The sequence below is a fragment of the Symphalangus syndactylus genome, chromosome 12 (genome assembly GCF_028878055.3).
Source record: "Symphalangus syndactylus isolate Jambi chromosome 12, NHGRI_mSymSyn1-v2.1_pri, whole genome shotgun sequence".
Lineage (NCBI taxonomy): Eukaryota > Metazoa > Chordata > Mammalia > Primates > Hylobatidae > Symphalangus > Symphalangus syndactylus.
Window position 1 is genome coordinate 93,977,999 of NC_072441.2, and position 27,223 is coordinate 94,005,221.

A 27,223-nucleotide genomic window follows, 5' to 3' on the forward strand; every position below is an offset into this window, starting at 1 on the left:
CCCCCTCCGTACTAACAATACAAAACAGAGTAGGTAGTAGGCAATGATAAGAAAATTAGCCAGGCGTGGTGGTGCGTGCCTGTAGTCCCAGCTACTTGGGAGGCTGAGGCAGAAGAATTGCTTGAATGCGGGAGGCGGAGGTTGTAGTGAGCCGAGATTGTGCCACTGCACTCCAGCCTGGGCGACACAGGTAGACTCCATCTCAAAAAAAAAAAAAAAAATAGCCTTCTTTCCTGCCAACATATCCTTTTATACGAAACTTGATTATAATGAAACTTTCATATAATTTTCCTCCTTGAAGATACTCTACTTGACTTCTTTGACTTCTATAGCTTGGAAGACCTATATCACACACACACACACACACACACACACACACACACACACACACACACAGCATCTAGTATTTTATGTTGATGAACTGCAAAAATAATCTGGCATTTCAATACTGGTCCAAGGTCTAATAACTTAATCACCAAATATTTGATAAGTGCTTATTATATTATTAACTCTATTAGGGATAACGTATCACATATGCTTGCATATAGCTTTGAAAACCTCCATTCTTTAAAAATTTCATAAATATCATAGCAGTGATATGGGCATTCTCTTCATCTTGTTCCCATCTTTACTGCAGTATTGTTGGTATTTTACCTTCAAGTATTTAACCCTCTTCTGGTTGTTCTAATTCATTGCACAATAGAACTAGAGAACAGCGATGGAGAGAAAGGAAGGGAGGGAGGGAAAAGAGAATTTGGAAAAGATGACAATATTATTTGTCTGATCATATGATTATCTATCTAGAAAACTACAGAATCAAATTAAAAGCTATGGGAGTTCAGGAAGATGTCCAATTAGAAAATAAAATCACAAAAATTGATAACCTGCTGGGCATGGTGGCTCACACCTGTAATCCCAGCTTTGGGAGGCTGAGGCTGAGGCAGGTGGATCACTTGAGGTCAGGAGCTCAAGACTAGCCTGGCCAACATGGTGAAACCCCATCTCTACTAAAAATACAAAAATAAGCCAGGCGTAGTGACACATGCCTGTAATCCCAGCTACTCGGGAGGATGAGGCAGGAGAATCACTTGAACCCGAGAGGTGAAGGCTGCAATGAGCCAAGATCGTGCCACTGCACTCTAGCCTGGGCAACAGAGAACAGAGTGAGACTCTGTCTCAAAAAAAAAAAAAAAAATTGATAACCTACTTATATACAGTAGTAGCAAACTAGAAAATATGAAATATTACTTATACTTATTTGGGAAGGAACTACAGAAAGTATATAAAATAGACTTGGCAGAAATACCATGTTTCTGGATGGGAATACTAAAAATTATAAAGGTATTTAATACCTCAAAATTAATGCACAAATTTAATAAAATTTCAGACAAAACTCAGAAGGGATTATTTTAGAGGAAGCTGACACTTGATTGATTCTAAAATTCATTTGAAAGAATAAGTGCCCCAGGAACAGTGAACAATACAGTTAAAACAGAGTAGGTAGTAGGCAATGATAAGAAAATAGTTTGAAAAACAGGCTGGGGCCAAAGCATGGAATGTCATGAGAGCCAGGGTAAGGAGTCTTGACTAAAATCAGTAGTCAGGGTTGCATGGTGATAAGTGTGGACTTTAGAGTCTGAGAGACAGGGTTAAACCCCAGCTCAACATTTACTAGCTTGGAGACCTTAAGCAAGTTAAGTAACTTAGAGTCTCATGTCCTCATCTGTAAAAGATTAGAATTCTTATCTTAGAAGACTGTTAAAAGTAAAAGGGAAGGCAGGGCGTGGTGGCTCACACCTGTAATACCAGCACTTTGGGAGGCCAAGGCAGGCGGATCACCTGAGGTCAGGAATTCAAGACCAGCCTTGCCAACACGGTGAAACCCCATGTCCACTAAAAATACAAAAATTAGCTTGGTGTAGGGGCAAGTCCCTGTAATCTCAGCAACTCGGGAAGCTGAGGCAGGAGAATCACTTGAACCCGGGAGGTGGAGGTTACAGTGAGCCCAGATCACACCACTGCACTTCAGCCTGGGTGACACAGCAAGACTCCATTTCAAAAAACAAAAAACAGTAAAAGAGTAACATATATAAAGAGTTCAGTACAGTCCCCAACATAGGTTACTGTTTAATCAGTAGCAGATAATGTTATTAGGCAATGAGTAACAGGCTTCTGAGGATGGCTAACTTAACAATGTTGGATAGAGAGGAGACACCTGAGGGAGCAAAAGCAGGCTATTGTGATACCAAGCAAAAAGTAATAGCGAAGGAGAAAAAAGGAAATAATCATTGAAACTAGGATGGGAGCTGGTGCTAGGATGAATGAGAAAAGAGGAGGGAGGGATGAATGGATGACTGCACAGACAGAAAACATGGGCTGTTAACTGAGAGGAAGGGAAGGTTGAAAGGGTCAGATTTAATCCAGTACATATCATTAAATATGGGAAAGGACAGATATGGAGTAATGTCTAGTGAAAAGAGGGAGAGGAAGGGAAACAAAAAAGGTTTGAATTCCTGGTGATTAGAATTGAGTACCACTAAAACATATGGATGAGAGTGCTGCTTTCACAGGGAACACGATTGGTTCCAAGTGAGTTTCAAAGTCCATGGTTGACATTAGGGTTCATTCTTGGTGTTGTACATTCTATGGGTTTGGACAAATATATAATAACATGTTATCCACCATTATAGTATCATAAAGAATAATCTCATTGCCCTAAAGAATCCTCTGTGCTCTGCCTAGCCATCCTTGCCTTCCTCCTAACTCCTGGCAACCATTGATCTTTTTACTGTCTCCATAGTTTTGCCTTTTTCATACAGCAGGAATCGTACAGTGTATAGCCTTTTTGGAAGAGCTTATTCACTTAAAATTATGCATTTAAGACTTCTCCATGTCTTTTCACGGCTTACTAGCTCACTTCTTTTTAGCACTGAATAATATTTCATTGTCTAGTTGTACCACAGTTTGTTTATCCTTTCACCTACCGAAAAGACATCTTGATTCCTTCCAACTTCTGGCAATTATGAATAAAACTGCTATAAACATCTGTGTACAGGCTTTTGTGTGGATCTAAGTTTTCAATCTATTTGGGTTCACTTTCACTTTTTATTCTATATAAGTGTTTGAATTTTTTAGAAATAAGTTTTATATATTACTCATATAAGAAAATTATTTTGTAAAACTCCATATATGATTCTTTTCCCCATATATGATTCTGATGCACACTCCTGGTTAAGATCCACTGCCTAAGTTTTGGGAAGCTACTGATACATAACAAACAAGTCGTTTCAAATCATCAGGGAAAAGATGATTTATTCAACTATGTGATATTGACAATGGTTAAAAACTTAGTAAAGTTGGAAACAAAATACCAAAATAAATTGTAGATGAAACAAATATTTAAATATAACAAGTAGGCTAGGTGCAGTGGCTCATGCCTGTAACCCTAACACTCTGGGAGGCCAAAGGTGGGGATCACTGGGGCCCAGGAGTTCAAGGCTGCAGTGGGCAATGACTGCGCCACTGCACTCTGGCCTGGGTAACGGAGTGAAAACGTGTCTCTAAATAAATAAATAAATAAGAAAATAGAAAAAAACAGGAAAATTTTTTTTCTATAATCTGATATAAGGAACGCATTACTTACATAATGGAAAAGAGTAACAGCTTTAACAACAAAAAATATTTTCCAAAAAAAGAGTTTAATAGCCTCTATATGTAAAAAACTGTTGTAAATAAAAACATAAAAAATAAACAGCAAAAAAAAGAAGGCAGGGAGCAAGTGGAGGGAATGAACTAGGAACTTAAAACTGGAAAAACATAGTATATGAAAAGATGTTAAATCTCACACAAGTTATTCAAAAAAATGAAAAAATTTGAAAGAAATATTATTTTTCAACTATTCAATTGGCAAATATTAAGCAGATATATCATAATTTCCAGTGATGATAAGTATAAGGAGAAACATCCATTCACAAGTACTGATGGCAATAATCTAAAGATATAAATTAATAAAATCTCTCTAAGGAACAATATATACCAAAGTTTAACTCAAGAAATACTAGGATATACCCTAAGGGAATAATAAGTATACACTGGTATACATACTATCTAAAAATTCTATATGATGATTAATAAAAAATTAGTTAACAGAGTACATCCTGGCCAGGCGCAATGGCTCACACCTGTAATCCCAGCACTTTGGGAGGCCGAGGCGGGCAAATCACCTGAGGTCATGAGTTTGAGACCAGCCTGGCCAACATGGTGAAACCGCATTTCTACTAAAAATACAAAAAATTAGCTGGGCGTGCTGGTGCGCACCTATAATCCCAGCTACTCAGGAAGCTGAGGCAGGAGAATGGCTTCAACCCAGGAGGCAGAGATAGCAGTGAGTTGAGACCGGGCCATTGCACTCCAGCCTGGGCAAAAAGAGCAAAACTCCGTTTCAAAAAAAAAAAAAAGTACATCCATTCAATGGAACATTATAAAGACATTTCAGAAAAGAGTAAGTTACAGAAATTAATATATATATCATGTTTTAAAAATTGCCCACAGATTTTTGTGTGGATAAAAATTATAGCAGGTTACAAAACAACCATTCTTCTGTATTAAAGTTTATATTCAGCCTGGGCAATATAGTGAGACCTCGTCTCTACAAAAAACTGTTTAAAAATTAGCCTGGGCCAGGCGTGGTGGCTCACACCTGTAATCTCAGCACTTTGGGAGGCCTGGGTGGGAGATCACTTGAGGTCAGGAATTTGAGACCAGCCTGGCCAACATGGTGAAACCCATCTCTATCAAAAATACAAAAAGTAGCCAGGCATGGTGGCGCACACCTGTAGTCCCAGCTACTCGGGAGGCTGAGGCAGGAGAATCGCTTGAACCCAGGAGGCAGAGGTTGCAGTGAGTTGAGATCGCGCCACTGCACTCCAGCCTGAGTGACAGAGCGAGACTCTGTCCTGAACAACAACAATGAAAAGATAATAAATTACTATCATCGTTGGATATTTTCTGTCAAACTCAGTTCCATAATTACTCTGGTCTGCTATATGCTGGTTTAGACAACAGTAATTTACCTTATCATTAAACAAGATTATAGTTATTAAGACTCTATTTTAAGAGGGAAAAGATCTTTTTATGACTATTTTCATTTTGAAGCAGCATGTTAGTAAGCAACTGAAAAACAGAGGGAACATATTAAATTCTCTATAAAGAACCCATAATGCCTAAGCCTATGTCTTACACATAAAACACCCTCAATATTAAAAGGGTAAAAAAGTTATTGTGTAATTGTATTTTATAAAAATTAAATTCTGGCTGGGTGCGGCGGCTCACGCCTGTAATCCCAGCACTTTGGGAGTCCAGGCAGGTGAATCACCTGAGGTTAGGAGTCTGAGACCAGCCTGACCAACATGGCAAAACCCTGTCTCTACTAAAAATACAAAAATTAGCTGGGCATGGTGGTGCACGCCTGTAGTACCAGCTACTCGGGAGGCTGAGATAGGAGAATCGCTTGAATGCAGGAAGACAAAGGTTGCAGTGAGCCAAGATTGCACCACTGTACTCCAGCCCAGGTGACAGAGCAAGACCCCGTCTCAAAAAAAAAAAAAAAAAAAGACCCAAAAAACAAAAATTCCCTTGATTTTGATAATTGTTTTGAAGTTATATAAGAAAATGTCCTTAGGAAATATATAGAGAAGTAGTTATGGGAAATGGGGCATACAGCCTAAAACATACTCTCAAATGATTAAGAAAAATACATAAATAATGTATGGATGAGCACACATATAATAGAGAAAGAAAAGGGAGAAAAAGAAAAAAAAGATGTGAAGCAAAACATTAACAATTGTGAATGTAGGTAATGGATATACTATTCTTGCAACTTTTCTTTAAGTTTGAAATTATGTCGAAATAAAATATTACCCAAAAAGTTCATGCTAACATACATACAAATATAGAGTAATAGTTATTAGTCAAAAGCTTATAAAAGGACACTCACATGGAATTGAACATTCCCATTAGGGCAGTAAAACAAAAGCCAATCGCAAACATGGATTTCATTCGAACCTGTAATGAGACAAACAAATTGTCATTTTACACTAAAAAAAAAACACATCTAAAGCATATCTCAAAAGTTTTGGTTTCATGTCTTTTTTTTTTTTTTTTTGAGGCGGAGTCTTGCTCTGTCTCCCAGGCTGGAGTGCAGTGGCGTAATCTCGGCTCACTGCAAGCTCCGTCCCCCCGGGTTCACGCCATTCCCTTGCCTCAGCCTCGCGAGTAGCTGGGACTACAGGCACCCGCCACCACGCCTGGCTGATTTTTTGTATTTTTAGTAGACGGGGTTTCACCGTGTTAGCCAGGATGGTCTCAATCCTCTGACCTTGTGATCCGCCCGCCTCGGCCTCCCAAAGTGCTGGGATTACAGGCATGAGCCACTGTGCCCGGCCTCATGTCATTTTTTTTTTAAATCTCCTTAGCAGTTCAAGACCAGCCTGGCCAACATGGTGAAACCCCATCTCTACTAAAAATATGAAAAATTAGCCAGGCATAGTGGCGGGTGCCTGTAATCCCAGCTACTCGGGAGGCTGAGGCAGGAGAATCACTTGAATCCGAGAGGTGGAGGTTGCAGTGAGCCGAGATTGTGCCACTGCACTCCTGCCCCAGGCAACAGAGTGAGACTCCGTCTCAAAAAAAAAAAAAAAAAAAGGTACTCCTTAGCAAAAAGCTATAGCTGTATGTTGGGTAACCCGCCCTTCACCTCCAATTCCTCTTCTTGCCACCCAGTAAGGAAGAATATTGGGGTGACTGTGGCCCAATTCTGGCCAATGAGTTAATAAGTACTGGCAAAAGGTCTCTCAGTAAGTAAAAGAGAACTATTGCACAGTTCAGGTGTCCTGTGTTAAATATATAGAAGTTAAGTGAAAAATTAATCAAGCTATATAATTAGCCTATCTATGCTTTAGGAAGATATGCTCAAATAAAGCCTACTCTTAATAAATAATGAGGAAATTGGTAGTGAAATCACTTTTCCTTATACTTCATGGTATGCCAGATACTGAGAACAAAAGGTCTCTTAAAGAACAAAAGAGCCAGGCACGGTAGCTCACACCTGTAATCCCAGCACTTTGGGAGGCCGAAGCAGGTGGATGGCTTGAGCTCAGGAGTTCAAGACCAGCCTGGGCAACATAGCAAAACCCCATCTCTACAAAAAATACAAAAATAAGCCAGGTATGGTGGCACACACCTGTAATCCCAGCTACTTGGGAGGCTGAGGTAGGAGGAGCACACAAGCCCAGGTGGCAATCAGTCAAGATAGAGCCACTGCACTCCGACCTTGGTAATAGAGCAAGACTCCGTCTCAAAAAAAAAAAAAAAAAACAAAGACTCGGCAGGGTGCAGTGGCTCATGCCTATAATCCCAACACTCTGGGTGGCTGGGGCTGAAGGATCCATCACTTGAGCCCAGGAATTCAAGATCAGTGTGGGCAAGATAGCAAGACCTCATCTCTACAAAAAAAAAATTAAAAATTAGCCAGGTGTGGTGTACTCCTGTAGTCCCAGCTACTTGGGAGGCTGAGACAGGAGGGTCCCTAGAGCCCAAGAATTCATAGCGGCAGTGAGCTCTGATCGTGCTACTGCATTCCAGCCTGGGTGACAAAGCAAGATCCTGTCTCTAAAAAAGAAAAAAGAAAAAAGAACACAAGACAGTAATAAAAGCCATTTATAATGTTCCAACTCCTATATTGGGATTACACACATCACCATAAAACCAAAGATTCAGCATTAACATAGGGAAGAAAAAGAAAATAAACTACTTCATTTGAAAACATAAGAGGGAACTAAGAACTGTGTGAAGAGGACAAATTATGACCTCTGAGACAGTCTAAAAAAGCTATTTATAGTATTAAAATGAAGTTTAAGAGCAGGAGCATATTTTCACTTCCATTTGGTCCAGGAACACCCATGATATTATTTATAGCCTTCACAGGTGATAAATTTCTGAAAAGGTGAGTGCAATGCACTTGATGCAAATCAGTCTTTTGCTAAAAACATTATGTGGTTAACCATGAAGTTATAGTTAGGTCTCTTACCATTGATAGATCTCTGTTATTATTCTTCAGTTTCTCTTCTTGTCTCTCTGCAAAGAATTAATGAGATGGTTAATACATACAATGCTGAGCACAAAGCAGCTGTTAAATAAACTGTCACTGATTGGTGATTACAAAAGCACTCTATCTCAATATCATTTAATAAGATGATGAAAACACCTGGGATAGTACACATTTTGTACTCAGGAGATTCAAATGCAGCAGAGCACCAAAATATTTCAATTTAAATAAATAAATCTTCAGCGTTTTTTTGAAATTACCTCTGGTATTAAATGTCTTAACTCTGTACATTAATATATATATGCTTATGTTACACCAAAGGGAATTGCCAATCAGTTAATTTGTAAGTATAACATAATGATTGTACTTAAATGTCTCAAATTAGTTATCCTTCTCTTAAATTTTCTCCCTTTTTTCAATTTCCCTAAAATGGCATATAGTCTAAAATTATAAGCCAGTTGATAGGATGAACTTAAAATTCAGGTTCTAGCTGGACAATCCCAGCACTTTGGGAGGCTGAGGTGAGAAGATCACTTGAGGCCAGGAGTTCAAGACCATCCTGGGCAACATAGCAAGACCCTGTCTCTACAAAAAATTTACAAATTAGCCAACCATGATGGTGTGCCCCTGTAGTCCCAGCTACTTGGGAGGCTACAGTGGGAGGATTACTTGAGCCCAGGAGTTTGAGGCTGCAGTGGGCCACGAACGCGTCACTGTGCTCCAGCCTGGGCGACAGGGTGAGACTCTGTCTGAAAACAAAAACAAAAACAAAAAACTACACATTCCCTAAGTAGTGAACTTTTAGAATACATCTATGAAATTTGACAAAATTTCATGGAGAGAATAATCTGGAAATATGCAGAAGATATATTTATATTTAGAATGATTTCTTTTCCAAGGTGACTAGCAAAAGGGAAAGTTAAAATTCAGAAAAGGAATACTCCAAAAATGGAGGCTACATTTCTTGTGGCTATTGGAATAAGCTAGTAGCAATGATGACATCCATTCTGACCACAGTCAGTAGACCTTCAGCCAATCCAAATAACATAGAAAAAGGCCTAGAATGAGTGTATAAATTCAGGACCCCAAATATATTAAATTTCAAAAATTTCCTCTCATATTTAAATCCAAGTCATGAAGAAAAGAGGCCAGGTGTGGTAGCCCACACCTGTAATCCCAGCTCTTTGGGAGACTGAGGTAGGAGGATTGCTTGAGTCCAGGAGTTCAAGGGCAACACAGAGAGACCCCATCTCTACAAAAAACTTAAAAATTAGCCAGGCATGGTGGTATATGCCTGTAGTCTGAGCTATTCAAGGAGGCTGAGGCAAGAGGAGTTGGGGTTGTGGTGAGCCATGAACATGCCACTATACTTCAGCCTGGGCTGACAGAGGGTAACCTTGCCTCAAAAACAAAACCAAACAAACAAAAAAAACAAAAAAAGAAAAGAGATACTTAGCCCACCCAGACAAGCTTCAGAATGTCTGCTCTCCCTTTCCCATCCACCTTATGGGGACATCTGCCTGGCACCATACCTTGTTGAAGGGTTAGCCTCATGAAGATTTATAACACCCTCTGTCCTACTACTGCTGACCCAAGAGGCAGCCAAACCATAGGCTCTCCCATGACCTATGACATAAAAAGATCAGCTGGGCCAATTAGATTCCTCTCTCAGGAATTTATGCTAGAAAATTTTGGGAAAATAAATCAATTAACTATGGGAACAGAAATAGAAAAGTTATAATATGGTACTGGCTCTGAAACTTTAATTTGCCTAAGAATTATATGGGCAACTTGTGTAAAAAAAAAAAAAAGAAAAAAGTAGACTCCTGAGTCCCACATCCAGAGATCCTGATTCAGTAAAGTCTGGGAGTAATACTTGGCACCCTTCATTTTTCACAAGTATCTCAAGCAATATTGATGTAGGTAGTCTATAGATGACACTATGAAAATACTGAGCTAGAACCCCAGGACACAAACATCTGGAGCAGATATTCCTAAGGGGTTGGGGGTGGGGAAGGACACAGGGAAGGTTAGGTGAAGGCAAAAGCTGAATGCCAAAAAAATTAGTGAAGTTTTACAGTGAAGATCCCTGTCCGGCTTTTTCTCAAGACTTGCTCTGCTTGCAGGACTTGCTATACCACGGTTCCTGCCTTCCTGTAACCACTTAGTTCAGCTTTGCCTGAGTTTCTCATCACATGTATCCTTCAAATAAGCCCCTTATGACTTCTTTATTTGAAATGCAACAAAACAAACCATATAAAATTCATATACCAAAAGTAAATTAATTTTTCTTCTTATCAGAGGGAAATGCAAAATAGTCAAAACATTTGCTCCTGAAATTAAGAATCGGGACCATCAAATCTTCAGTTAAAAAGCAAAGGACACTTACCACTGCAGATTAATGGTTCTCTCAAGGATTGTTATCAAAGAGCTTCACCTAGTGAAATCAATGACATTTTGCTTCTCTGGAACACTGAATATTGCTGGCTGCTTCCCTCTTACTGAAAACTCCCTTCTTTCAGTGCAGTGGCTTTACTCTTTACACCCCCTTTTTCCCCAGATACTATATATTTGTAAATAAGCTCAAGTGAGGAATCTGGGCTAAGAAAAAGTAAGGGTTAGATAATAATAAAACTACATAGGATCAGTACATAAAAATACATTTAATTGGTCCTATAAAGTTGCTGGAGATGAACAGCAAATCTCATTCTAGGCTTATCAGCAGCCGATTCAAAGGAAAACAAAAATCAGTTCAAGCACGGTGTCCATAAGATAAAATAAATCAATTACTTATAAGAACTGCTACTTTTTCTGATATTGAAAACTAATAGAAACAGTTTCCACAATTTCTTATCAAAAAACAATTGTGTAATGTTGTGGATGTTTTTGAATATATTCCATGGTAGTACTATAAGAAATTGTATTATACCTGGCTGAATTTTTCATAATAAGCCCAACAATGCAAATGCCAAGGCAAAATACGGTAAAATCATTTTATGAAGTCCAAAATAATCCAGTTTAGGTTTACAGATTTCTGATAGTCTGGCTTAATCTAAGATTAAAATGTACAAATCTAGAGAGCGGATAGATCATCTTTCAAGCAATTCCTCATAAATATTACATCTCACAATTTCTAATAAGATTTTGATAAGCAGCTCTTCATAAACACTACTTCCTTTTTTGCGACAAAGTTTTGCTCTTGTTGCCCAGTCTGGAGTACAATGGCGCGATCTCGGCACACTGCAACCTCCACCTCCCAGATTCAAGTGGATTCTCCTGCCTCAGCCTCCCAAGTAGCTGGGATTACAGGCATGCACCACCACGCCTGGTTAATTTTTGTATTTTTAGTAGAGATAGGGTTTCGCCATGTTGGTCAGGCTAGTCTTGAACTCCTGACCTCAGGTGACCCACCCGTCTTGGTCTCCCAAAGTGCTGAGATTACAAGCGTGAGCCACCATGCCTGGCAATAAATATTATTTCTTTTAACTTCTGATGAGATTTTTTTTGGGGTGAGCAAACAATTCAGGGTTGCACTCCATGTTAAGATCACTTGAATTCAGATACTCTGTGTTGCCAATTTAAGGACAGAGGATTATCTGCCTTCCATTCTTATATCGTTCCTATTCTTTATAGCAAAGGTACTTGTAAGAGTTGTCCATGTTCAACGTCTTCATTTTCTCACTGTCTGCATTCTCAATGTCTGCATTCTCTCCTTCATCTATACGATCTGGCTTCTGTCCCCGATCATGCCACTCAAACCATTTTTGCTAAAAGCACTAATAACCTCCATTTCTTAGACATTTACCATCATCATCAGGCCCTTCCTCCTCTCTGACACTCTCCTCTCAACTTCTGTGACACTACTACTTTCCAACTTATCTGGCAATACTTTTTCAGAACTTTACTTCTTCTGTTGTTCCTTAAATTTCTGTTCCTCAAGACTCTTGGCCGACATAGTGGCTCATGTCTACAAGCCCAACACTTGGAGAGGTTGAGGCGGGTGGATCACCTGAGGTCAGGAGTTCGAGACCAGCCTGGCTAACATGGTGAAATCCCGTCTCTACAAAAAATACAAAAATTAGCCAGGTGTGGTGGTGCATGCCTATAGTCCCAGCTACTCGTGAGGCTGAGGCAGGAAAATCGCTTGAACCCGGGAGGCAGAGATTGCAGCGAGCCGAGATCACACCACTGCACTACAGCCTGGGAAACAAGAGTGAAACGCTGTCTCAAAAAAAAAAAAAAACAACAACAAGCAAACAAACAAAAAAGTACTTAACATCCTGCATAGTAATCATTTATTTTCTGGTCTATTTTCCCTGTCTAAACAGAGCTAATAAAAATTGCATCTTTTCTACTTTGTTTCTCCAATGCTGTTAGGAGTAACTGACACATAACAGAGTAAATGTTCAATAGTATTTTCTCATGGAATTAAGTGAACAGACCACTTAAAAAACATCCAGGATCACTATACTAACTGAAAAACTTTAATCAGAACAGGAATTGACATAGTCTAATTGCATGGAATTCTCCCCTGGGTTGTAACAGCAGTGACCTAGGTATACAGACACAGTTTCGGAAACAAATACACAATCTCATAATAATTTTTTTCCTAATTTCAGAATCAAGAAATGTCATAATGTATAAAAACAAATCATATAAAATCCTTTACGAATTGTCTTTTGGAAACAGAATTACTTAAATTCTAAGTTATACTAAAAAACTAAAAACATACAATATGGTCATTATTTCTCCAAGTATATCAAAATTACTCAGAAAATTTCCTACCCCTTGGTGGATTTCCATCACTAGTCAATACTCAGTAAGGAAGCCATGGAAACAATGAATACAAGTAAGACTTAAGTGGAAATAATCATCTCAGATATAAAAAACAATATGGTTTTACAAACTATGCCAAAAACCCTCAGCCAAGTTCAAAAGCCACAACTGTCATTTTACAAAACTCAAATTCCAAAGCTAAGAGCAAAAATAGAGGAACTGCTTAAATTTGTCCTGTACACCTCACAAAATGGGTAAGAATCAAGTGAGATAAAGTATGCATGTGCTTTATAAACCATAAAATCATAGAAATGTGAGTTATCACTATTAATAATTTTATTATATTTTCATTATCTAAGAATTAATTTTTTATGAAAACCCAAATTTCATTTTGACTAATATCTCATCTTACCTATTTTCTTTTTCTGTTGTCGACCAGCTGACTCTGTTATTGTTTCCTTCTTCTTTTCCACTGTAAACAATATAGTAACACAGTAAAAATTAACTGGATTATACTAAAGAAACAAAGGATGCTGTATCACGCTGAACCAATGAAAGAAGCTTGCAAGAAAGTTACACACTGACTGATTACGGTCATGATTAAGTTAACTGGTCCACTCTCACAGCTACTGATGTAAAAGGTAGATACAATATTCTAAGAATGAAACAACAATTATAAGCATCATTAATCAAATACCCATAAAGAATTATATTGATAGAATCATAATGAAAACAGACCATCAGCTGAGGATGATTACCTTAGCTGGTTTCAAAGCACAATTTTCAAATTTCTGTTCTCTCAGATAACTAGGGTTAATTGTAATTCCATTCTCTTATGATAGAAGGTAGAAATTTATTCACTCAGTTATTGGCTGCCTAAATAACTCTAAGCAGATGAAAAAGAATATGATCCCTACCTTCTAAAGAATAATCTAGTCAGGGGAGATAATCAAATGACAATTACAGTAATGTGATAAGATAGATATATGCACAACTGCAGGAAAATCAGGAGAGCCAAAAAAGCTGAGACCAGCCAAACGCAGTGGCTCACACCTATAACCCCAGCACTTTGGGAGGCCTAGGCGGGCAGATCACCTGAGGTCAGGAGTTTGAGACCAGCCTGGTCAACATATAGTGAAACCCCATCTCTACTAAAAAAATACAAAAATTAGCTGGGCGTAGTGGCATATGCCTATAATTCCAGCTACTTGGGAAGCTAAGGCAGGAGAAGCACTTGAACCCAGGAGGTGGAAGTTGCAGTGAGTTTAGATCGCACCACTCTACTCCAGTCTGGGCAACATTGCGAGACTCTGTCTCTCAAAAAAAAAAAAAACACCATTTTTTCTGATGCATTTCAATTACTATCATGATTACATAACAATAAGCTTTTGAAAAAGAAATAACGGGTGCAGTGGCTCACACTTGTAATTCCAGCACTTTGGAAGGCTGAGGCGGGCGGATCATGAGGTCAAGAAATCGAGACCATCCTGGCCAACATGGTGAAAACCCACCTCTGCTAAAAATACAAAATTTAGCTGAGCGTGGTGGCACGTGCCTGTAGTCCCAGCTACTTGGGAGGCAGAGGCAAGAGAATCGCTTGAACCCGGGAGGCAGAAGTTGCAGTGAGCTGAGATCTCGCCACTGCACTCCAGCCTGGCGACAGAGCGAGACCCCATCTCAACAAAAAAAAAAAAGAAAAAGAAATACTGTAATGTATTTATATTATATTTACTATCTTTAATCACCTGTAAATGGACTAGGGATATGTCAAAAATTACCTTTACTTAGTTTATTTATATTATCTGTTACCCATATTATCTTAGTATACTAATAGCAAACAGTACGGTATAGGTATCATTTCTAAAACCTACATTAAAGAGAATTAGCAGGTAGAACTCTTTCCCTTACTACATGAAGTTTGTCCCTGAATTCTAAAAGCAAAATTGGTATCACTGCTTTATCCAAGAATTGTAAAATTCAATTTGACTCCAATATTGCAAATGAAATTTAAAGGGCTGGCCAAAATAAAATATGTGTTTTGTGTATGTGTGTGTGTGTGTGTGTGTGTGTGTGTGTGTGTAGTATATGTATGTTCTGGGAGACTGAGTAACAGATACTGTTCTAGGTAAATAGAAAGGTAACATATAGGCCAGGCATGGTGGCTCACACCTGTAATCCCAGCACTTTGGGAGGCTGAAGCAGGAAGACTGCTTGAGCCCGGGAGTTTGGGATCAGCCTGGGCAACATGGCAAGACTGTCTCTATAAAAAATTTAAAAATTAGCCGAGTGTGGTGGCACATGCCTATAGTCCCAGCTACTCAGGAGGCTGAGGCAGGAGGAGCTCCTGAGCCCAGAAGCTTGAGGCTGCAGTGAGCTGTGTTCACTTCACTGCACTCCAGCCTATGCGAGAGTGAGACTTTGTCGCCAAAATAAAATAAAACATCATGTATATGGAAAGAGAGAAAGATTTTGAATGAACATACTAGTGAGAGATCATAAAAGAAAAATGTCAAATTTCACATTTTAAAATGTTATAAAAATAACATTTTATGTTGGGTGCAGTGGCTCAGGTGTGTAAGCCCAGCACTTTGAGAGGCCAAGATGGGAAGATCGTTTCAGTTCAGGAGTTCGAGATCAGCATGGGCAACATGGCGAAACCTCGTCTCTACCAAAACTACAAAAATCAGCCGGCCATGGTGGTGCACTCCTGTGGTCCCAGCTACTCAGGAGGCCGAGATGAGAGGATCACGGAAGCCCAGGAAGTCAAGACTGCAGTAAGCCATGATTGGGCCACTGCACTCTAACCTGGGTGACAGAGTGAAACCCTGTCTCAAAAAAATAAATAAATAAAAAATAAACATTTTTATTAAAATGTTATAAGGATAACATTTTAAAAGACAAAATGGACAGAAAACACTTAATGTTTTGTTGTTTATCATTATTATTAAACAAAGAAACAAAAGTATTTCTTTCCACCCGAGAAGGACTATAACACAACTACTTGGCATTTAACCACGACTGCATAGAAAACAGGGCAATAAAAAGACAGAAGGCTAGAGAATAGAAACATAAGACAATTCCATAAACATTAGTCTGGTCTTCCAGCAGACCAGATTGAGACTAGATAAATTGTTTTTAGGGATAAATTAATCTAATGTTTTTCAAACTTCATGAGGTTGTGATGAAACCTTGGTGTGTGGTTATTTATTCATCAGAATCTCACCTGACAACAAGAAGTAGAAATGTCAGAGTTGACAAAAATAAAAGATGTCTACTAAGAAACACATTTCTGTCCACGATCTGGTATTCCTGCATTCTGAATTCCAGAGTTCTACCAAACAGTTTATAAATTATTCTAAAAGATTTATCCTATTTTACCGTAAACAACAGAAATACCTCCTACTTCACAGCAATTTATACTTAGTAAATGCTCTCAAATAAACAACTGTGTTACAAGAATCAAGTTATATATACTGTACTTTAATCTTTCTCATTTATTGAAGTATCCTTTCATTAGTATATATTATAATAGTAACACAATAAAAGGAGACCTACTGATATTTAGAATACATCTATAAGCCCAGTGACCACCTGAGTCAACCAACTCACTACCTTCAAGAAAGCATTTTCTTTTGTTAAAAGCAGCTCAGTAGGACTGCTTTTTGGATACCAGTATTCTTTTAAAAATGCCAAGGACCAGATTAGCACAAGCAAAGTAACCTATAACAAATTCTGATTCAAACCTCTTTATATATTTTTATATTCTTCAAAAACCCTACAAACTTCCCCTGCTTAAATTCATACTACGTTCTGAATACAAAGTATCAGAAGGAATTCTGTATTTGCAATTAAGACATTTGTTCAAAGAGGAAATTTACCTTATATTTTTCCTTTTTAATATTCCTCATGCTAAATATAATAGCTGTGCATTTGATTATACATTCCAGCAGACAGAATTTGTAGCTGCTCATTTCATATTGTACTTACTATGGTAAACTCAACACATAGCAAGCAATCAAATATGTCAATTGATCATATAAATAAAAATAATACATGCTTACTGAGTTTTGGTAGATTATCTGCAGTAGAGGACCTAAGACCACAAGAAATGCCATGAGTCACTCCAATCATCAACCTACCTCATACTTACCTTCAAAGGAAGCATATGAAGAAATTATAGTAAAATTGCAACTATAGACAGGTAAACTGGCAAATGTATTACTTTACTTTGTTTTTGTTCGAGATTGGGTCTCACTGTGTCACCTAGGCTGGAATGCAGTGGCCCAATCTCCCATCTCTGCTCACTGCAAACCCCGCCTCCTGAGGTCAAGCAATCCTCCCACCTCAGCCTCCCAAGTAGTTGGGACCACAGGCGCATGCCACCACGTCAGGCTAATTTTTTGTACGTTTTGTAGAGATGGGGTTTTGCCATGTTGCCTAGCCTGGTCTTGAATTCCTGAGCTCAAGCAATCTACCCACCTCAGCCTCCCAAAGTGTTGGGATTACAGGCGTAAGCCACTGCACCTGGCCTCAACTGTATTACTTTGAATTGCAGTGTACAGTGAAGGAGACTTTTCATTTATCTCTATAATGTAAATAATTAAAGACAAGGCAATATTGTAGATACCAGTGAAGCTCAAAATCTATAGGGCAAATCCATATTATACAAATAGTTAAGGTATGAGAATATTCAAACAAACATGAAGCCAGATTTGTTTTGTATTTCATAAAACTACTCAATGATATAAATGACATGAAGAAATGTATACAGGGATGCCATTGCATGCTGCACTAGCATAGGATCATAGTAGAACAATTTTTCACAAAGAATATATGTGATGTTATGCTACACAGATAATTTGTTCAATACACATTTATCAAGTATCTAATATGTGCCAGGGACTGCATTGGGTACTGTGGATACAATGGTCTTTGTCCTCATAGAAATTACAGTTTTGTTGAGGAGAGAGACATTACCCTGATGACCATAATCATATATAGGTAAAACTGCAATTGTGACAACCACTCTAAGGAGACGTATGTGGATAAATCATAAACTATGATAGGAAGATTTGGCCCTGTCTGGGAGACTGGATAAGGCTTTAAGATCTGAAGAATCAGTAGGAGTTTACTAAACAAAATGAGAAGGGAAAATTATTCCAGGTAGGAGGAACAACAGATACAAAGTGCCTGAAGTAGGAAACCATAAGACTAGCCCAGAGGACAGAAAAAAGGCATGAATGAATAGAGAACAGGGAGCAAGAGAGAATATGATACAAGATGTAGCCAGGAGACGGGAGGGTGGTACTGTACCGTGCTGGACCTTACAGGCCACATGTTTATCCTAAAGCAATGTGAAGAAATTGAAAGGTTTTAATAAAGACAAGTAACATAATCAGATTTGTGTTTTAAAAAATTACCGTAGATGCATCCCCTATAATGATAGGGGACAAATTTGAGTGGCTGCAGGTGGACCAGAGAAGAGGTTACTGCAGCAGATTAAATGAAATATAATAGAAGTTTAGACTAGGTAGTGGTGGGAGAAATGGAGAGATGTGAAATGATCTGAAAACTATTCAGGAAAACAACAATAGGGCTTGGTAATGGACTGCATATATGGGGCAAAAGAAGAAAGCATTCAAGTCAACAAATGTTTATTAAACATTTACTGTGTGCCAGTCAGTGTTCCAGGTAAACAGGATACATAGGTAAACAACAACAAAGAACCATGCCCTAGTGGAGTTTTCATTCTAGCAGGTAGAAATATATAATAAACAATAACATGATAAATAAGTAAATCATATAGTATATTAGAAAGTAATAAAAGCAACAGAAAAAAATAGAACAGGGTAAGGAATATTAGGAGTAGGGGAGATGGGCAGGTTGCAGTTTTATTTTATTTTAATTTTTTTTGAGACAGAGTCTTGCACTGTTGGCCAAGCTGGAGTGCAGTGGTGCAATCTCGGCTCACTGCAACCTCCACCTCCTAGGTTGAAGCAATTCTCCTGCCTCAGCCTCCCAGGTAGCTGGGATTACAGGCATGTGCCACCACGCCCAGCTAATTTTTGTATTTTTAGTACAAACTGGGTTTCACTACGTTAGTCAGGCTGGTCTCGAACGCCTGACCTCGTGATCCACCCACCTCAGCCTCCCAAAGTGCTGGGATTACAGGCATGAGCCACCGCACCTGGCCTTGCAGTTTTAAACAGAGTGATCAACTTAAGCGTCAGAGGTGATGTTGGAACAAAGATTTGAAGAAGGTAATAGGGTTAGCCCAGGACATACTGTAGGGAAGAACATTTCTAAGCAGAAGGAATCACCACTAGAAAGGTCCCAGCACAAGAGTATGGCTAGTATGCGTAAAGAACAGCAAGCTGGACAGTGTGGGTGAAGCAGGGTAAGTGAGAAGAAAGAATATCAGAGTGGTAAAAAGGAAGCATCTGTAGGATGCTGGCTTTTCTGCTGAGTGAAAGGGACACGATCAAATAGGCTTTTAAAAAGATTATTCTGGCTGTCATCTTGAGAACAGACTTCAGGGAGACAGGAACACTTGTTGGAGACTATTGCAATAATCCATGCAAAAGATCATGGTGCTTAGACCACAGTGGTTAACACTGGAGCTAATGAAAAGTGGTCAGATTCTGGATATCGGAAGCTCCCTGAACTTTTACTGGTTTGGGGTGTTTCTTCTAAAAGGAAACCCAACAGTATCTGCAGACAGACTAGATGTGGGTTGTAAGGAGAGTAAAAGATAACTGCACAAGAATTATGGCCTGAGCAAGTGGAAGGACAGAAATGCCATTGACCAAGATAAAGAAGGCTACAAATGACACAGGCTTAGACATGAGGAACAAGTATTCAATTTGGGATGTGTTGGGATTGAGCTGTCCACCAAACATTCTAGTTGAGATAACAAATTGATGTGTGGATATATGAATCTTACATTAAGGAGAGAGGGCTACAGACATAAATTTGGGAGTCACTGGCCAATACAGCCAAAAGATAAGTTCACCAAGGAAGTGAATGTAGAGAAAAAAACCAAATTTTGTGTCACCTCCAACAATAGGAGGTCAAGAAATGAAACCAACAAGTAAACTGCAGAAGAATGATCAGTAAGGGCTGGGCACTGTGGTTCCTGCCTGTAATCCCAGCACTTTGGGAGGCCTAGCCGGGAGGATTGCTTGAGCCCAGGAGTCTGAGATCAGCCCTAGCAACAGAGCAAGACCTCATCTCTCCAAAATATTAGCCAGTCATGGTGGTGTGCATCTGTAGTCCCAGCTACTCGGGAGTCTGAGGCAGGAGGATTGCTTAAGCCTGGGAGGTCCAGGCTGCAGTAAGCTCTGGGGCTGACAGAGTGAGACCCTGTCTCAAAAAATAAATAAATAAGTAAGTAAAAAATAAAAAAAGGATGACTAGTCAGATGGAGAGCAGCAAAACCGAAAGTATGGTGTCCTGGAGCCAAATTAATAAAGCATATCAAGGTTTCTGGCTTACACTATTGGAAGCATGGAGCTACCCATCACCAAGATAGGGAAATCCTGGAAGAATATCATGTTTGTGAAGGTAAAGATAACGAGTTTGGCTCAGATATGCTGAGGTACATAATCAACACTGAGTAAATTAAGAAACAGTAAGCTGTAATTTTAAAAGCCTGAGTCTGGTCTCTAATTCTTTGTTTGCTCTGTGACGTAAGTTGTCATTATCATCCTGAGGCTCAATTTTCTTTCCTATGACATGGAGGTAATATTTATACGAGTGACCACAAATGGTTGCTGTGTAGATCAAATGTGGTAATTTAAGAAAAAAACTTCAAACCCCTATGAAGATATAAGAAAAAGTCACAGAACACAGAAAGTTGTAGGAATTCTAAGAAACAAAAGTTATATTTAATCTTTATAAGGAAGAAAAGAACAGAGAAAACTAAATCAGGCCTATAAGGAACCACTCACCTTGTACCTTTAGCTGAGTCCTGTGGAATTCCTGCTTTATTTCAAAGGTAACAAACCCTTCTTGTTTTTAATCTTTTCCTCAAACACCTCTTCAACTTCCTAACCCAACTGAAACTTGGCTTATCTCTGAAGACACCACTTACCTTGACACCAGTCATAATGACCTATTATCCTCCAAACATGCCTTATATGTCAAGATTTCCATATTTTTGCTCATATGTTATTTCCTTTACTTGGAATTTCCTTTCCCCATTTCATTTTCTATCCAAATTCTAACTATCCACAAGCAATTGCAAGGCCATCAGCATTATGAAGGCTACCATGGTTCCTCATAACCGAATGAAACCTCTTCTCCTTCTTTTTTTTTTAAACACTAGTCTCACTCTATTGCCCAGGAGGCAGTGTAGTGACACCATCGTGGCCCACTGTAGCCTCAACCTCCTGGGCTCAAGGGATCCTCATGCCTCAGTCTCCCAAATAGCTGGGACTATAGGTGTGTACCACCATACCCAGCTAATTTTTTCTATAAAGACAAGGTCTCCCTATGTTGCCCAGGTTGGTCTCAAACCCCTAAGTTCAGTCCTGCCTCAGCCTTCCAAAGTGCTGGGATTAACAGGAGTAAGCCACTGCGCCAGGCTGAACCTATTCTTTAGAACCACCACAGCACACAACATATATCTGCTACGTCCCTCACTTCCCTCTAGTTGGTAGTACACATTTTGCATAAAAGTCTTCTATTCCTAAATAGGCTTCAAGTCAGGTTCATCTTTGTATCAGTTGGTGTTCTTAAAATATTTACTGTGAACATGGACTTAATGAGCTTGACGTGTTGAAATTATTTCTAATGTGTTGCCATACTCACATTTTTTGCTCTGTTTTTCCACTTCTGCCTTCAGTCTCTTGTACTTGTCTGTCCTGTAAACCAGGACCCAGGTTATACCTAAAACATTAAAAGCAACTTGTTAATAGAGAAATGACTGGAACGATCACAACAAACAAAGTGGTTACTGTTGGAGAAGGACGGATTTCAACTTTTCGCTTTGTATTTACCCATAGTTAACTTTTTTCAAAGGCTAATACAACTGACTCTTCAGCCAAAACAACAGTAACATGTTGTGAAGGTGTCTCCACAAATAAGCAAGTGAAATCTACCTGAGACCAAAGAAAACTCGGCAAACGACTCCACACTCCCCTCCTGCTCCTGTTCACGAGTTGCCCAGAGATTCCCTGGTGTAGAGTAGATGAGCCTCTCAAGCAAGTAAGGCTCACGATCTTTCCCCTGGTGGCACAAGGGACCCCGCGGCCCTTCCTCCCGGGGACTGATCAAACGTCTGAGAAATACCCGCTCTCACCCTCTGCGAGCAGAGCCGTGCACACAGAGATAAAAACGATGAGGAGAGTGTCCGCGAACATAGTGCTCATCTCGCACCTTCGTCCCTGCACTCCCACCCGCCAGGGGGAAAGCGCTCTAGAGCCAAGAAAAGTGAAGCGAAAACGGCTTCCGTAGACTCCGCCACCACCGAGTAACACACCAACCTGACAGCCCGAAGATCGCACTTCCGCTTCCGGGGCACAGCACCGGAAAGGCTCGTGTCGGAGAATGGTGTGGCCACGAGAATCTAGAGGAAACCAACCCCCAAGTCACTGGAGCTGAAGGGCTGGTACTCAGGCCGAATCTCGCGAGAATTAGAGCTATTTCAGACTCAGAGCAGGATAGTGGCGGCTGCGAACTTTGCCCGGTAGTTTTTACTGACTGGGGTGCTGGCGCGCGCCTTTTTTTCTGCCAGAATCCAGTTATTGGGATAGTCTTGGCTTCTACCTCAGCCCCACTTCTGTGGTCGTAATATTAGTTTAGCTTCGGTTTGCCGTGAAGTAGGAAGACTGACTTCCGCAAACGTACTGAACGCCTGGGTGTAGGTGCCAGGGCATGGACGTGAAGCTGGGGCCGCGAAACGAGTTAGTTGTGGGCCGCTGGCCTCAAGGAGCGAATGTCAGCGCGAAGAGGAGAAGCTTGTGCGTACGCTTTGATAAGGGTTTTAATAGAGGTATTACCACAGTGCTGCGTGACACGGTTGAGAGGGTGGTCAGAAGAAGCTAATGAAAGGAATTGAAGCAGTGCCTTAGGGGAGTAGGAGTGCTTTTGGAGAAAGCAAAGGACTTTCTAGGCAAAGTGGAAGTCAAAGCACGGATACCTGAAAATTCATAGTGTGATAGTGCAGTGAGTAATGTATCTAAAGAAGGGGTCATAAACCCAGATGCCTAGACTGGCGAGAGAATATAAATTACCTTATGCAAGCTCAGCCTTAAAAAATGGTGGAAGGTACTATAATGGATAAGGGAGCATTAAGTTCATCTGAAAGGAGAATTTGATACCCAAATCCAACCCATTTCTCTAGGAGAATGAGCACCCAGTTTCTGAGATGTCTTCGTTTCTCAGGAAAATCCAGAAATCCTGGGTTTTATGTGTAACTTAATTTATAAATGTTGGTAACTAGTTAAAATTCAAAAATGCCTCAGCAGCGTGGTTTAAGCCATTGTAGACTGTTTCAGCTTTTTCACACTGGTGTGTGTGTGTGTGTGTGTGTGTGTGTGTGTGTGTGAGAAAACCTGGAAGCTGGCTGAGCTGTATCCTCTTGTGCTTCCTATCGTTGGTGTTTTTTTGTTTGTTTGTTTTTTTGAGATGGAGTTTCACTCTTGTTGCCCAGGTGGAGTGCAATGGCACAATCTCGGCTCACTGCAACCTCTGCCTCCGGGTTCAAGCCATTCTCCTGCCACAGCCTCCCGAGTAGCTGGGACTACAGGTGCCCACCCCCACGCCCAGCTAATTTTTTGTATTTTTAGTAGAGACAGGGTTTTGCCATGTTGGCCAGGCTGGTCTTGAACTCCTGACCTCAGATCCACCCACCTCAGCCTCCCAAAGTGCTGGAAATACAGGCGGGAGCCACCATGCCTGGCTCATTGGTTCTTTTAAACTCTCCTGCACTTAAATATATAATTCTCCTAAACACTACTTTTGATCTTTTTTAGCTTTATGTGCATTTCTTGTCTCCTAGACTTAGCAGCAGAGACCCTGTCTCCTTTTTAAGAAACATTATTGAGCTTCTACTGTATGTCAAGAACAGTGGTAGGCACTGTAGAGTCAAAAGGATGGTTAAGAGAATATTCCTGACTTCCAAGGGCCCAGGGAGATTATATAATATAATAAGATTATAGGTATTATAGAGGTATTCTTAAAATGTTGAGGGGGTACAAATGAGAACAAGATGTATTCTTCCTGGGGAGTTGGAAAGGTTTCAAAAAGATCATATTTGAGCTAGACCTTGATTTGAGCAGTTCAGACAAGGATAGGTTTTTATTCACCTTTGTATCACCCACGGTAAGTGCTGAGATAACAATAAGAGCATGATCTTGGAAATCAGACCTGATTTTAAATTCTTGCTCTGCCACTTACTTGACAGCAGTCCTAGAACCTATTGTTTAGCATTTTTGAGCCTTCAAAATGGTGGTAACATCAGCTGCATAAAACTGTTATGAAGATTGAATGAGGAAGAGTATATTATAAAGCATTTCAAGCAGTGCTTGGCACACACAATTCATCAAATTCAACATGCTATTCATTGTAAGACGCATCATTATTTTACCTACTACTAAAAAGGAAAAAATAACTAATTAAACCGTGACACACCATTGATTGTAAGATGAATCCATTCAGAGATGTTTAAAATGTGAAAAAATAAGAAAATATGAAATAATAAGCAGTTAAATTATTCCTGTGTAAATTTTTACAACCATGGACTGCTAGGATACACTTCCTTTTCTAGGGTAATGATGTCATGACACTATGCCCCTTGTTTAAGAACAGCGCTAGAGGTCAGGCACAGTGGCTCACGCCTGTAATCCCAGCACTTTGGGAGGCCGAGACGGGCAGATCACGAGGTCAGGAGATCGAGACCATCCTGGTTAACATGGTGAAACCCCGTCTCTACTAAAAATACAAAAAAATTAGCTGGTCGTGGTGGCAGGCGCCTGTAGTCCCAGCTACTCGGGAGGCTGAGGCAGGAGAATGGCGTGAACCTGGGAGGCGGAGCTTGCAGTGAGCTGAGATTGCACCACTGCACTCCAGCCTGGGCAACAGAGCGAGACTCCATCTCAAAAAAAAAAAAAAAAAAAAAAGAACAGTGCTAGAGACAAATGCAGATAACATCTTTTCTAGATTCTACTGGTTTTCTTTGTCATATTCCCAAATTCTCTAAGCTCTCAGTTGTACTATCTAATTTGTAGATTTCAAAGTTTTCCCCATGAGGACCGCTCTCCCAAAGCTCACTGACCTCCAGTCTCTAGAACAATAGGAAGATTTTTGTCCTGGGACTTAATTTTACTATTCTTTTGAGCCCACATTTTTGTTTCTAGTTTATACCTGATGTTGTGGTACATCTTCAAGTAACTTTCTGTGAAAGGTGAATGGGAGCTAAGCCTGTTCTTACATTATTAGTAGAATTAGTAATAATACTATTGTTGCTTTGGAGTTTTGTTTTGTTTTGTAGAGACAGGGTCTCACTTTGTTGCCCAGGCTGGGTCTTGAACTCTGGGGCTCAAAGCAGTCCTCCTGCTGCAGCCTCCCAAAGTGTTGGGATTACAGGCATGAGCCACCATGCCCAGCCAATACTGTGCTTCATTTTATTTATTTATTTATTTATTTATTTATTTATTTATTTATTTTTGAGATGGAATCTCACTCTGTCGCCCAGGCTGGAGTGCAGTGGCGCAATTTTAGTTCCCTGCAACCTCCGCCTCCCGGGTTCAAGCGATTCTCCTGCCTTAGTCTCCTGAGTACCTGGGTTTACAGGCATACACCACCATGCCCAGCTAATTTTTGTATTTTTAGTAGAGACAGGGTTTCACCTTTTTGGCCAGGCTGGTCTTGATCTCCCGACCTCAGGTGATCCACCCACCTCAGTCTCCCAAAGGGCTGGGATTACAGGCATGAGCCACCACACCCGGCCCAGTACTGTGGTTTAAGTACACATTTAAAAGATTATAAGAGAATTATAAATCCCTGCTTACGCTCTGAGGTTTGAAACAATATGAACTTTACGTTTCAATTTTAGCCCCACTACATGTAAGCTACCTTATTTTAGCAAGTTATTTAATTTATCTGAGCCTCATTGTTTTAAATCTGTAAAGTATAAGTAAAAATATCTACCTTCAGCAATTACCATGAGGTTTGTATAGGGTTGAGAACAAAGTTCTGGAGTCAGACTACTTGTCTTCAAATCCTGGCTTCTCCATTTAACTAGATGTGCAGTTTTAGGGAAATTACTTCACTATACCGTGCTTTGGTTTTTCTGGAATGTAAAATGTCATAATAGTATGTAAATTTAAAGGATTTTATTTAAAGAAATATGTAAGGAAAGTGTTTAGAAGGTACATGGTCTGTCTGTGGATATATCAAAATCAGTCCATTATGTTCTTTACCCCAAACTCCAATATTCCCTTGTTCTCTTAATGAGTAGCACCACCATCTAACTGGTTTTCAAGCCAAAAATAAGGGAGCTCTCTTCAGTAACTCCCTGTTTATCTCACATTTACTTTGCAAGTTTCATAGATTCCCCCCCTTTCATATCTTTTTTTCACATCTTTCAGTCCCCTCTACTACACTTCGATTCAGTTCATCATTATCTCCACTTGTATTACAGCTTTCTAACTGGTCTCCAGTTGTATACCCAATTCTGTCCCCTTCAGGCCATTCTTCTCATTTAGGCAGTAGTGATCTTTGTCAAATACAAAGATGACTGGGTGTGGAAGATTGGGAAGAAGAAGGAGTTGGGGGGCAGCTCCCAGATTTTTTTCTTAGATACCTGAATAAATTCATATCAGAGAAAGCAAGAGAGGAATCAGGTTTTTAGGAGAAGATTTTTTTTTCCTACTGGGCTATCAGGACTAGATGAGGACCTTCAGAAACCCTGGGCACTGAGAAGATCATGAGGTCTCTTCCCAAATATAATTAAAAATAAAATACCAAGGTGAAATATATTTTAATTATTATTTTTGAAAACTTATTTTTTCCAAATGTTTTCCCTCTAGAGTCTGTGTATGTGTGCCGTAAATACATGTTTCATCAGCTAGTTGGATAATCCTGTACTGTTGTGTTTTCTTTGAGAGACGGGATCTCGCTGTGTCACCCAGGCTGGAATGCAGTGACTTGGTCATAACTCACTATGACCCCAAACTCCCAGGCTAAAGCAGTCCTCAAGAAATCCTTCCACCTCAGCCTCCTGAGTAGCTGGGAGTAGCTGATTAACTAATGTGTGCCACCACGCCCAGCTAATTTGTGTATGTGTGTGCATGTGTGTGCACGTGTGTAGAGCTAGGGGTCTTGCTATGTTGCTCAGGC

General features: G+C 39.8%; 1 protein-coding gene across 1 annotated transcript in view; it reads right to left on the reverse strand.

The window, feature by feature from the left end:
• Positions 1–24,565, reverse strand: part of TMCO1 (transmembrane and coiled-coil domains 1) — a 43,565-nt gene extending 19,000 nt beyond the window's left edge. Inside the window, exons 1-5 of the mRNA XM_063625043.1 lie at positions 22,182–24,565; positions 21,692–21,769; positions 13,293–13,352; positions 8,087–8,133; positions 5,996–6,063 (exon numbers count right to left, since the gene is read on the reverse strand). Of these exons, the coding sequence (XP_063481113.1) occupies positions 5,996–6,063; positions 8,087–8,133; positions 13,293–13,352; positions 21,692–21,769; positions 22,182–22,251 (323 nt within the window). The 5' untranslated portion in view covers positions 22,252–24,565. The remainder of the gene's footprint in view (positions 1–5,995; positions 6,064–8,086; positions 8,134–13,292; positions 13,353–21,691; positions 21,770–22,181) is intronic.
• Positions 24,566–27,223: the final 2,658 nt, after the last annotated feature.